A 13,376-nucleotide genomic window follows, 5' to 3' on the forward strand; every position below is an offset into this window, starting at 1 on the left:
AATATCTTTATTTTTTTATTTTTTATTGTTTTTTGGTTTTTCGAGACAGGGTTTCTCTGTGGTTTTGGAGCCTGTCCTGGAGCTAGCTCTTGTAGACCAGGCTGGTCTCGAACTCACAGAGATCCGCCTGCCTCTGCCTCCCTAGTGCTGGGATTAAAGGCGTGCGCCACCACTGCCCGGCTTGAAAATATCTTTAAAAAGTCATATGCTTATGGGACTTCTTCAGTGTGGAAAAATCATTTTCAGTGAGGTTGCTTTGTGAAGAGACTATTTTCATAGAAGATAAAGTATTAATAGAGTGAATGTCTGAAGTAAGCTAAGGAGAGTTAATTTTGAATCTGTATTAGTGTATATATTTTTCAATTAACTAAAAGAGTCCTAGGATAGAAAGCTTGCTTCCCTAAGTATCTCAGTAAAGGAAATGACTGGGACTTTCCTCTCTCATATTCTCATATTTTATTACAAAGAATTAGTATGGTTTTTTAAGTAATAACCTTAAAGTAGAGATTCTGAATATAAAATATTTTACCTGTCAGGTGTCATAAATGGAAGACATTTTTTTTACCATTTTGTATATATTGCATATGGGACTCGGTTCTGTGTATAATCTGACATCATCCTAATTTCTCATTTCCTTGCCTTTGAGGTGCATAGAGGTTAATGGAGTACGACACTGGAGTATTTAAACAATGGTAGATGATGGAATTCTTCATGAGAACACAGTAGACACACATCAATTTTCCCACATACACACTGTGGAAATACTATATATTATCAAAGCCAATTAGGTAGAATGGGAACCACCCGGGAACTCACAGAATTTTGTTTTGTTTGTATTTTTATGACTGAGGAGAGCGGTTCAGAGCTTATTGTTGATGGACATTTTTAGAATGCTGTTCTTCATTGCTGATGAAAGCTTGCTTAGGGAATAGGAAAGTCGAACTAATTATGTCAGGATTTGTCTTCGGTGCCAAACACGAGAAACTGTTTCTTGATTCCGCCTTCTGTCTTGATGGTGCTGTGCCTTAGGCTCTGTGGGTCTCTAAAGATGCGATCCACAGATCTCTAGTAGGCTGGCCTTGAGTCACATCTGGCTTTAAATGGATCAACACGTTGCTAATATGATGCATATTTTATCTCAGCAAAGAGAAACAAAAACAAAAGACATTTGCATTGTGCTTCCCGAGAGCAAGACACGGGCAATGAGATAGTTAGATGTGGGAGTTGTTGGCAATTCCTGTCCTGTGTCCTTGATGGATACATAACACTTGACATTATTGTTTTGCAGAAGGCCGAAGAGAATGCAGAGGGAGGGGAGTCTGCCCTGGGACCAGATGGAGAGGTAAGGGAAGTGGCACCCACTGGCTCTTGCGTTCTGCTAGGGGAGTCAGTCATAACCTGTGGCACCATTCTTTGTGTACACTAATCTGGGCCCCTCATTTTTACAAAAAAAAAGTTATACTTACATATATGTGAATATTTGTGTGTGTGTCTGCATGTTTTTCCATTGTTGTGTGTGTGGGTATAGGGGGCTGTCTATAGAGGCCAGAAGAGGGTGTCTCTTCCCTGGATCCAAAGCTATAGGCAATTGTGAACCTCTGGATGCCTGAAACCAAACTTGGGTCTTTCGCAAGACCAGCAAGTACTGTGAACTGCTGAAACATCTCTTGAGCCCCTAAGTTAATCATTTTTTTAAGAAGTAAAAATGGTACATTTGTGCCTGGGGAGATGGCATGGTGGGGAAGAACTCTTACTGTGCAAGCGTGAGAACAAGTTAGAAGACATCAACCCACGTAAAGATGCATGTGTTAGCATGTGTCTGGAACCCCAGCGTTCTTACAGTGAGGTGGGAGGCAAAGGCAGAACCCCCGAACCTTGGGGAACAGCTCGCCTGAAATTCTGAGTGGCAAACAACATGAGACCTTTTCTCAAGCAAGGTGGAAGACAATGGCTGACATGCAAGAGTGTCATCTGTCCTCCACACATGCCTGCAATCACACACATGAAGGAGCACATGCCTGTGTGTGCATGTGTGCGTGTGTGTGTATGACAATTAGAAATCACACTGTTTCAAGATTTCTGATCAACCGATAGTTTCTTGTATACCATTCTGCATAGCAGATAAACATAGATTATGACCACGTAGAAGGTATGAGAGGGTGAAGCAATTCGGTGATTACGTTGGGCAAGTAAATAATAACAGAAGCATAAAACATGGCTCAATTTCCCTAGTTTATTACTAATTTGGAATCATAAAAATACTTAAGCTGAGCAGTTCACATTCTGGATTTTCTTGGGGAATTTCTATAGGCTTATAATAGAGATTGCATGTGGAGCGAGCTAGGCATTGACCTTAATTGTATATCCTAGAATTTCTGATTTTCCACTGAGCTCTGAAGGATCTGTCCAGTGATACAACGGAGATGTGCCAATCCAGAGAGTTTGTTTTAACCAACCTTTACTTGTGGACTCTGAGAAGCCTGCTTAGAGTATCGGGTGACAGGGGGATTGCCTGTTTAATTCTAGAATCGCTGGGTACATGGGTTCCATGTGCGTTCCCTTGGCCAGATGCAGGAAGAAAGGTTAAACTAGTGATATGCAGAAACCTCTTAGCACTGCGTATTGGGCTAGCTGTTCTACACCATCACAGGGAAGGAAGAGCTCAGGTAAAGGTTAACGTGTAAGAAACTGTAGACAGGATGCTACCCGGGTGGAACGCTGCGTTATCAGAGCACTTAGAAGCAACAGCTGCTGACAGGACCCCAGGCTTCTCTGACAAGGCTGCACATCACCTGTAGTTTCCAGGCACCCAGGATAACCGAACACCATCTTGTCCTCTCATCCCTCACCTCGTGTGGAAATGGTCCTCTGATCTCGGACCTGTGACATGTGTCTGTTTTTAGACGTTAATTTTTATCAGGTGCGGGTTCTGTCTCCTGAAGTTTGCAAAGGGAGCGCCTTGCCCGGCTTGTTCAGAAAGAATGCTCTTCCTTCTCTTCTGAGCCCATTTCTGCGCCTTTGCCAGGGTTCTAATTCCACCCACAGTTATTTCCAGTTTTCTCTGAGGTGTGACATTAGCAATAAAACAAGCTGTATTATAATAGCCCACAGTAACAAGATACGGTTTTTCCCAGGGAAATGGTTCGAATGCTGGATTTCCCTTTTCCCTCTCGAGTGTGGAGATGACCTTTTACGTTAATGAGGAAGAATCGTATTGCTGTGCCAAGCATTGCTACTGAGAACTATTGCTTTAGCCAGTGTAGGAGTGAAGAAAACTGGCAGGCCGGGGCAAGCCTTTTCTTTTAAAGTTATCTTTGTGAATGGTCACTAATGTTTGTTCTGATTCTGCTGGCGCTTTGTTGAGGGAGTAGGCGGAGAGAACTATGGGGGATTGGGGTTCTTTGGGGTTATTTCTCTAAGATGCAGAAAGTAACATCAGCCCACTGTTTTTTCCTTATCATTTCTTTGCTTAATTAGAAAAAATTCTATGACAATCCTAATTACACCGCTAGTGTTGCATGTATCTATCTGACCACACAACTAATTAAGAGTAATTTAGGGAAAATTTCTTTGAAGTAATGAATTGCCTACACAACCCATTTGGACTACTCTTCAGGAAATAGACGGTGGAATGCGCCCACAAATGAAGCGTTTCCAAACGTCTTGCCCAGGGCCCTGCTCCTAGAAGTCAGTCACCCTATAATTAAGAGCATCCATTTGCATGGGGTTGCTCCATTTCCAGCCCCTTTCAGATAGGCTCTTCCCAGGGGCGCATCATCTATCACCTTTGCGGCTTCACATAACTCCTGATTTCTGAGCAAGCCATTTTACTTTGCAGTGTCTGCTAATGAACTTCTTTGTCTTCGCCAGTTCTTCATGCTTCAGATAGGCAGGGGTTTTTGTTTGTTTGTTTGTTTGTTTGTCTGTTTATCATACACACAATTCCAATGGTCAAATTAGACCCCATTCTGGTGGGTTGATTTCAGATAAAGCGCACTGTTTTGTAGGAGATAGCACAGGCTACACTTTGTTCTATCCAAACCACAGCTTACAGGAATTGTTCTCTGGGGAGTATTAGGTGAAGGTCTGGGGAACTATTAGTTCTAAATGACCCGAATCAGCCTCGCTTGCCTGAAATAAGAATGGAATTTGTTCCAGGGCAAATATCCCTCGTCCTAAATGCTTGCAGCCAGAAGTGTCTCCGATTGTGCGCTTGGAGCCTGAACTTTGGAGTACTTATAGGACCAAGGTCTAAGCATATACTGCATTTACGTTTCGTATACATCTTATTTTTCTTTTGACATAGGCTCTAAGGCATAGTCTGCAGGTGACTTTATGTATTATGTTAGTGTGCTTGTGTTTTGACTAACTGTGGATGGCCCTTTTTATGGTACCATTATAGAATTTTCTACCTGCACCATCATATCCATGATCAGAAAGTTTCAAATTTTGCATTTGGAGCTAGAAGTGTTCAGTGTCTAACAGAATAAAGGCTACCTGGAGAATCTGCCATTGGTCTCTAACCTAATTTTATATTTTCCTGTACAACTGGTCTGGTAAAGACATGGCTGCTATTTGGGGCAGGCAGGAGCTCGGCACAGTCAATGGCCTCTACTGGCATTGCTGCCACCTTGATTGGCAGTATGCCTGCACCCCAGCTTCCTTGAACTTCTGTGTCTTCTAACTCAGAGTCTTGTCGAGTACAGCCAGTTAGAAAAGCTGAGCCTTTGTACCTTAGGTGCCAATGTGTTGAGGTTTTCTGTCGACGGTCAAATTCACATGTTAGACAAGTGCTGTACTATTGAACCACAGCCAAAGCCCCAGATCTTTTTGATACAGGGTCTCAGTGTGTATCCTAGGCTGGCCTTTAACTTGTGACCTTTCAACCTCAGCTTCCAGGGTGCTAGTATACAGGCATGCGCCATCACGTCTACTTCTTCAGGGTTGTTAGTGAGTGGTGATCTTTCTCTGATTGTCAAGACACTTTGGGTGTGGAAGTGTTGAAACACAGAAAAACATTTCAGATACTGGACAACCAAGAGCCCAAGAAATAACCAGCACAGGCCTGAGAGCCTCCTATCATCCCAGGCTGACTTGATTTCTTTTTGCTCTTTCTAGCCGATAGACGAAAGCAGCCAGATGAGTGACCTGCCTGTCAAAGTGACACACACGGAAACTGGCAAGGTCCTCTTTGGACCCGAAGCGCCCAAAGCAAGTCAGCTGGATGCCTGGCTGGAGATGAATCCTGGGTATGGTGCAGAAGCAGTTACTGGGATTCTCGGGGCTTCTTTGGTGAAGGGTGGGTGTGGCACCAAACGGAACCTGTGCGGCCTTTGCTGAGAGATGGTGTAGAAGTTTTGCATCTGCGTTGGTTCCCTGTAAGCAGGATGTCGCAGTTAAGTAGCGAATACCTGTGTTTATTACTCAGAGATCAGCCCCCTCTTCTCCTCTGCTTGTCCCTAGTTATGAAGTTGCTCCCCGGTCTGACAGTGAAGAGAGTGACTCCGATTATGAGGAAGAGGTACGTGGACATCTGTCTCTCTTTGGGGTTTGCTGGCTTGAAAGTTAATGGAGGAAAAAGGGTCTCCTTGCGAATGTGGGTTCAGACCCCGAAGCCTCCAGCCCCTTCCTCCTGACATTGTTTTCAGGTTATCCCTGGGTCTAAGCACCTGGATAGGCTCTGGTGGGGTGTGCCTAGTGACTGTAGTTATCTCTTGAGGTTCCCTGGCTGGTGAGGCATCTTGAAGAACCCTAAATTTGTTTGAAACCAAAGAGACAAACTATGGTTAGACTGGAGATGGTGCAAAGGTCGTTCGGGGAAATTGTGAAGATGGATTGATTTGGGAAAGGCAGTTCCCTATGCCCAAGTGGTCTGTGAGCGCTAAAAGCTCAAGAACTTCTAAAGTCTTTCAAACCTTGGAGTTCATTAGAAGTTATAAGTCTGGGGCCTGAATTTAAAAAAAAAAAAAAGGCAAAAAAAAAGGCAAAAAAAAAAAAAGGCAACACGGGCAAGCATAAAGACTTTAATGTACATCTGGACTTTTCTTTAAACATGACTCTTAATTTTGAATCCTTGGATATGCTGGTTTCTCAAAAGGAGATATAGTTTTCTGTTTCTTGAAAGGAATATTTAACATGTTTAGAACATAAAATGAGAATCTTGGGTACTTTCACTAGAGATTAAGAATTAGTGTTAGGTTAATTATGAAATGATTGATTAGTGCAAAAAAAAGGATGAAGTGATTTTGTATCCTATGCTTCAGTCTGGCTAGGACAATCAATCATTACATCTGGTTTGGACTAGCATTCAGGACTCTAGTGTGGCATGCCACAGATGGGTGCCAAGCAGCTGCTCACACAGCCTTGCCTAATATAACTGACAAGGATTTTAAGGCAATGGTCATTTTCCTTCTGTATTTTGAATCTTTGCTTTCTAAATTAATATACCATGAACATTTACTGCTTTTAGAAAACAATAAAAATTTCATTTAGAAAAACATAACCAATATAAGACAAATACTTTTGTGGCATGATAATATCTCCCAGCTATTCTCTCTCTCTCTTTCTCTTACACACACACACACACACACACACACACACACTCACTCACTCTTGTTTGCTTGAATGAACAGGTCCATAAATGATCTGTTAGAAGGTTTTTCTTTCTGAGAAAGAGCCTGGGAATATAAAGATAAGGTACAGTGGGCAGTTTAGGTAGCCCTTACCACCCAGATGTTGACATTCGTAGATACCTCCTGACATTTTTGAGGAGATGCAATCCAACCAGGTGACAGGAGCCCCAGGCCACCACCAGCCAGTGAGTGGCTTATAGCACCTCATTTCTAGGAAGCACTTCTGAGTGATCTGATGTCATTGGCTTGATGTCCCCATTGGCACTTGTCACGTGTGTCCATTTCTCAGGCAATAGTTAGGAAACACATGTTCACCTTCAGACTGCTTGTGAATGTCATGTTAGTAGTGGGCATATGAATATTTCGTCGTACGTTCAAAAGGTAGGGACATGGTCATATCTTTTGCCAAGGTAATGGTGCTTTTTTTTCCTGAACACTCAGGAATGTGTGGTGTGAAGCAGCCTCAGAAAGTAGCATGCTCAGCTAGTCAGATCCTCCACAGTCACGGGACCCACGTCATCAGAAGGGGCATTCTCTGGAGGACGTTAAGTTGCAGAGAGGAGAACAGAGTTCTAGAACAGTAGCTGTGGTTCACACTTACCCTTGGGAGTTTGGGTCTTGGGGACCCCTGTAGCATCCCCCTTTCTCTCTTTCAGAGGTGACATGGTGACTCAGTTGACTTAGGCAGTGTTGTGTTTACTTCCTCCCTCAATCAGATCTGTTCACATCATTTGTGAAGTAAAGTACTCTTTAATCTCTATAAAAGGCGGTAATCATGAAACATACTCGTTAACATAGAGGCCTTGCTGTATCTCTGTCCTTCCTCCAGGATGAAGAAGAGGAGTCCAGCAGGCAGGAAACAGAAGAGAAGATACTGCTGGATCCAAACAGCGAGGAAGTTTCCGAAAAGGATGCCAAGCAGATCATTGAGTACGTGGCCCTCGGAGTTCCCATCACTAATACAGTGAGGTTCATGTGGTGGGAGTTTTCTGTCTGCAAATCCTGTTTAAAAACAGGAACAGACTTCATCTTCACACTGCAACCGAGTGTCCCCTCGGCTCCTTCACAGGTCACTTCTGAGCTCTGGACTCCTCTGGTCAACGGCTTTGTGTTTCTCATCTCCCTCTCTTCCTCCCTCCCTCCCTCCTTCCCTCCCTGGACTCCACTCTCCTATCTCCTGCTCAGGTTCTTTTCCGGGCTTCATGCCTGTCAACTGTACTTCTATCCCAGGTTAGACTAATAAAATTTACCTTCCCCTCCCCCCGGGGGGCCGGCCGGACTTGCCTTCCCTGCCTTCCCTGCCTCCTTCAAAGCCATCAACGTACCCAGAAGCCCAAGTGTGAGTGCCATCCTTGTGTCATCCGGATGTCATAGCTTCTCAGCTGCGCACCCTGCCCAGGTCCACACTTAGCTTCAGTTTCTCCTGCCCGGGTGCTCCATTCCAGCCCATCCTCCAGTAGTGGTCTGCACACCCCATTGCTCGTGTGACTGTTATCGTAGGAGCGTCGTTCTGAAATAGTTTCAGACGATGAGACTCTCCGGAAGGAGGAAGTGGATGTTCTGATATGTTTTCCCCCCTCCCAGGTTGTGCACCCCACTTTAGCAGCCTTTGTTTTCCAGTGCGCCCCTGACTTTTCAGTAACACCTTTCAGAAGGGACAGTGGCTCCTCCATGTGCATTGAGTAAAAAGACCCCCGTGAGGCCTAGTGGAAGGAAGAACCCTTTATGCTCTCTTTCCCCTCGAGTGTCCTCCTCAGTCATCTCCTACTTCAGTCCCCCAAGCTTTTCCTAGTGTCCTATGTACGGGATTTATGTTCGCATCCAGAGGACACCCAGGGCAACATCACTGACAAAGTGCCCCTTTTATGAACTTCAAAGTAAACTCTGTGTGAGGCTCACGTTCTTCATATGTATGATGTGGAGCTGATATGACGGTGATGACCCTGCTTGGTTTTTGTGAACTTTACAAAGCATGCTTTTAATGGCAGGGCAGATAATAATACCCACAGCAGCAACTTTAGACTCTCAAGTCATTTCTGATGACATAACACACAGACTTGTGGATCCATGGGCTTTCTACTTTGTCTTCCTCAGGACTGCCAAACAGGACGTGGATGATGAATACAGCATGCAGTACAGTGCCAGAGGGTCACAGTCCTACTACACGGTGGCTCATGCTATCTCTGAGAGGGTAGAGAAGCAGTCCGCCCTCCTCATTAATGGCACCCTAAAGCATTACCAGGTAACCAGTGTGGTTGCGGCCCCATATCAAGCCTTGGTCTTGCGTCCATGTCATCCCCAAGTGTGTATTCCCCACTTTAGGAGCTTTAGTCAACTCTAGAGGAAGTTCCAAAGACAGGACGACATTCCTCTGCACAGGACTTCCTTCAGAGCGCTGTGGTCAACATGACAGCACCATGCTGTTTGGTTTTGTCACCTAGGAATGGAATTCGGAAGAAATACTGGCTTACCATTTGAACCAGTTTCACTGTGGTTCTTTGCAAAAAGAGAAAAACCTGCTTGATTCCGTTAGGCAGGGAGACCGAAGTAAATGCAGTATTGCTGCAGCTTTAGTTGTGGCAATAGCGGGAAGGTAAGGGTTCTGAGTGCCATCTCCTGCACGTATACCTTTTCCTTAATGTACGATCAAGTTGTTGGCCACCGTGCTTCGGTTAAACACTAGGTTGTAAATGTGCCAGGTGCTTCTTTGACCTGTTTAAACTTGAGGGCATCTCCTGTCTTCCGGCTCTACTCCTCTGCCGGGTTACCTGGAGTCTATTTCTTGGAGCCTTTGTCCCTTGAATTACTCCCTCAAAAATTAAAAACTAAAACAAAATAGTAAAGTTTTGTGGTCCGGTAAGCATAGGTGATAGCATTTACCAGAACTAAACTATTTGGTATTGGTTTGGGTTAGTTCTGCCTGCTCATACTAGAATAACTGTGGGCTGTCCCAGGCCAGCTGCAGTGCCTCCTCTCTGTCCATCCACAGTACCTACCTGAGGACTGGGGGCATCAATGTACTCCAGCACGCACATCATTATCCTGCGGAAACACAGTTGGAGTCTGTCATTCTTGAACATCTTTCTCTGCTACTGCCAGGGTCTCTTTTCTATCATTGCTTACTAATATCCTATAAAAAATGGTGTCATCTAGAAGTTCATGCTTATGATCAGTCATCTCCAAGCTCTTATGGTCAGCCGTTGCCTCCTGTCACTGCTGATGGCAACACCGGAAGAATGACCAGCGATGCCTGGGTAGCTCTTGGCTTGTCTCGGGAAAGTCTTAGGATTCCCCTGGAATTCCTGGAACATACTTAGATCACTGCCCTGTAAGGCATGCCCCCTTGATGAGCTCAGAGTATTCTTTTTAATGTTATTTGACCTCTTTGATATCTTGTAATGTGTCCTTTGTTATATTTGATGTCACATCCTGTTCATGGAGGTCAGAGGGCAACCTGCAACCGTTGCTTTTCTCCTTTTACGATGTGGGTTCCGGGAACTGAATTCAGTCTTGGCAGGAAGCACCCAGACGGCTGCCATAAATAAATTTAAATGCCACTCTGGTTTCCTCCCGCCATTCTGCACCTTTGTAAGCACTCTTCATTGCTCCCTTTTCAAATCTAACTCCTCCTCCTCCTCTTGCAAATGTGAATCCCTGTGCACACCACATTCCTCACTAGGCTCTGTCCACCCCTCAGGATGAAGCGCCCCTTTCCTCCTGGGGCTTTTTGACAGTGAAGCTCCTCTTCCTGCAGTCTGACCATCCCTGTCTGCTTCATGATTTCCGTTTCTCACAAACAAGTTCACAGGTCCTCACAGGCTAGCTTTTGGTGGCTCCTTGACAAATTTAACCTCCTGCTGCCTCCAGAGAGTCATGCTTTGATTCCCACACTCCGCTGTCCAGGAAAGCTCACGTCTCCACACATCTCTTTCCACATGTTTTGTGAGATTCTAAGCTCCTTCCAAGTCTCTGGCTTTGCTTTTATTTTATCTAGATCTCTCTCCCTTCTTCTCCCACCCTTCTCTCTTTCCCTCTCTCTTCTCCCCCTCTTCTCTTTTCCCCTACCCTCCCTCCATCCTTCCCTCTCTTCTCTTCGTCTTTTCCCTTTCTCTCCACCTTCCCCCCAATGTTTCTGGCATGTAGTCGACGTCCCTCAAAGCTGGTGGTGAAGTAGCAAACAGCCCATCTGTCCAAACCCTATGGTTTCCACTGGGTCCCCCTTTCCTATCTCTTTTTAAACTTGGCTTTTGGATTTAGCCTACAGAATCATGGGCTACATTATGGCATTATTGTGCACACATTGCTTTTCCATTTTATTTCTAAGACAGGTTCTCATATAGCCCAGGTTGGGCAGAACTTACTGCAAGGTCAAGGATCATCTTGTGATCTCCCGATTCTCTTACTTTCAGCTCCCAAGTGCCGGGCTTGGACCTTGGCCATCGCCTGGCCTCATGCTTTGTTGTGGTTGCGTCTCTTCCCCCACTTGACCCTCTTGTCCCCTTCCTCTCCCTGCTCACCCATTATCTCTCAGGCCTTTCTGTTTCTCTCCTTATCTCTCTGTGTTGCTGTTCTGCACAAACTTTGAAGATGACTTAGGTCTTGTCCAAAGCCCCTGTTTGGCTCAGAAAAGTCTTCAAGATGGTAACTGTGCTTTCTAAGGGAGACTGTCGCCAGTACATCTTTATACATATTCATCACACTGGGCTACTTGGTACCCAGTGAGAGTGTTCACCACTTCCTCCCTGACATGAGCTTCTGATGGGAGTGTGATTCTACCTTGGTGTCCATCTGCTATAGTTCCTTGTGTGATCCTGTATGAGGAAGTGGTCAATGAATATTTTAAGTACAAGATCACAATATTTTCTCCGCATAACTTAATTATCAACTTAATGTGACCGCGACATGTATGTGTATATGTATGTTGCACACAATTGATGCTGTCACGTTAAACCCAGCATTGCATCATGGTAGCACCGTAAGTCTGTGTTCTCACCTCACTCTCCTTTTGTGCTTAAATGAGACTCCAAAGCTGGGACTTGGGTGCACTGCTTCTGTGCTTTGAAAATACGTTGTACGTCTTCCAGGCAGCTGGCTTCCAGGGAGCTGCTTTCCAAAAGAGCCCCCAGCGCAAAGCGTTCTGTGTGCTGCCTGGAGCCTTTCTTTGCCAGGAAGAGAAATGTCCTTTTGGAGTGCAGCCTAGTGGCCTTGGCTCCCTGGTCACAGGCTTCCTCGCTGCAGGGATGGCACCCTGGGGCAGGCCGTTCATGATCCAGAAAGCAGTTTCTGATGATCAGTGGTCTACGGCGCCAGCTCAGCCTTCCGGCTTGTCTTTAATCCTCGAATTGGCTTTTTGTTCTTGGAGTGGTTGGAATAGATTTCGGTTTGGGTTTTCTTCATTTATAATAATTCTAGAATGTCATCCACTGTGAAATGTTAAGTATGGATGAGCAACAAAGCTGCTCCAAATCCCACCCGCACGCTCTAGCCCATCGTTTCTCAATCTGATTAACACCGAGCACCTGCCAAGCAGCAGGGGCGATTACGGGCTCATCTTTGAAATTCCTTTCGCGTTGGTGCCTCCCCCACTTTGCTACTGTGGGAAACTCAGCGCACAGCACCACGAAAGTTAAGAAGTCACAGCCTCACTTGAACTGTGCTAGTATTAATTACCTGTGCAGATCTCGGATAATTGAAACGATTACTCTTCATTTCAGCTTCAGGGCCTGGAATGGATGGTTTCCCTGTATAATAACAATTTGAATGGAATCTTAGCTGATGAAATGGGGCTAGGCAAGACCATCCAGACCATTGCACTCATCACGTACCTGATGGAGCACAAAAGACTCAATGGCCCCTATCTCATCATTGTTCCCCTCTCGTAAGTACTGTCATTTATTCCGCCCGCCATCACTCCGTACGTTGAGATTGTTCTAGCAGTGGCTTGCCCTTGTTTCCCGTTTCAGACAGAATAGTCGCATGGAGTCAGAATACCGGAAACACATAATCTGAATGTTGGTTTCACTTTTCCACCCCTGCCGAACCCCATGCCCCGCCGCAGCCTTTTGACTGACTAGTAAAGTTTGTAGTGATTCTTTCTGGCCATTCCCATTTCACACCCTGTAGAGCAGTCTCGGCCTTCCTTGTGCTGAGAACCCTTATCACAGATCCTTAGGTTGTGGTGACCCCCAACCATAAATTATTTCATTTTTTGGTTACTTCATAACTATAATTTTGCTACTGTTAGGAATTGTAATGTAAGTATCTGGATCTCTAATGTGTTACTCAGAGGGGTCATGACCCACAGATTGAGAACCACTGCTCCTGCAGAGTGAGTCCAAGTAAGTAGAGCTTACTGAAGGGAAAGGTGAGGGAATTTATAAACTTTTCTAGACCGGTTTTCCTTTTTGTATTCACACTTACACACACACTCACACTCACACAATTGAACACCTCCAAAAGAGAATAGATTTGTACACCTTCCTTATTGTATCTCTTAAAGCCACGTAGACATCCAAATCCTTGCTGTGAACAGTGCGTTCAAGTAAACTCTGTATGTACGCTTTGTGTTTCAATGGCTTGCTGCCCTGGAAGGAAGGAGCAGCCTTTGCTGTTTCTAACACAGCCCCAGTTCCTCACCCGCCAGTGGCTCCCCCTGGTCTTTAGCCAACACTCGGAATAGAGGAATAACTGTCACAGCCACCTCCCTGGGAGTGTGGTGCTCCTGGGTATGCATGTCAGCATCTG

General features: G+C 45.1%; 1 protein-coding gene across 5 annotated transcripts in view; it reads left to right on the forward strand.

Moving 5' to 3' along the window:
* The window catches only part of Smarca2 (SWI/SNF related, matrix associated, actin dependent regulator of chromatin, subfamily a, member 2), a 170,199-nt gene that overhangs the window by 57,479 nt on the left and 99,344 nt on the right, over positions 1 to 13,376 (forward strand). For all 5 annotated transcript variants that reach the window (XM_013348059.2, XM_026781645.1, XM_026781644.1 and 2 more), the window contains exons 10-15: positions 1,289 to 1,342; positions 5,119 to 5,249; positions 5,464 to 5,521; positions 7,462 to 7,562; positions 8,727 to 8,874; positions 12,347 to 12,510. In XM_013348059.2, the coding sequence (XP_013203513.1) occupies positions 1,289 to 1,342; positions 5,119 to 5,249; positions 5,464 to 5,521; positions 7,462 to 7,562; positions 8,727 to 8,874; positions 12,347 to 12,510 (656 nt within the window). The remainder of the gene's footprint in view (positions 1 to 1,288; positions 1,343 to 5,118; positions 5,250 to 5,463; positions 5,522 to 7,461; positions 7,563 to 8,726; positions 8,875 to 12,346; positions 12,511 to 13,376) is intronic.

The sequence above is a fragment of the Microtus ochrogaster genome, chromosome 8, assembly GCF_000317375.1.
Source record: "Microtus ochrogaster isolate Prairie Vole_2 chromosome 8, MicOch1.0, whole genome shotgun sequence".
In the NCBI taxonomy this organism is placed as follows: domain Eukaryota; kingdom Metazoa; phylum Chordata; class Mammalia; order Rodentia; family Cricetidae; genus Microtus; species Microtus ochrogaster.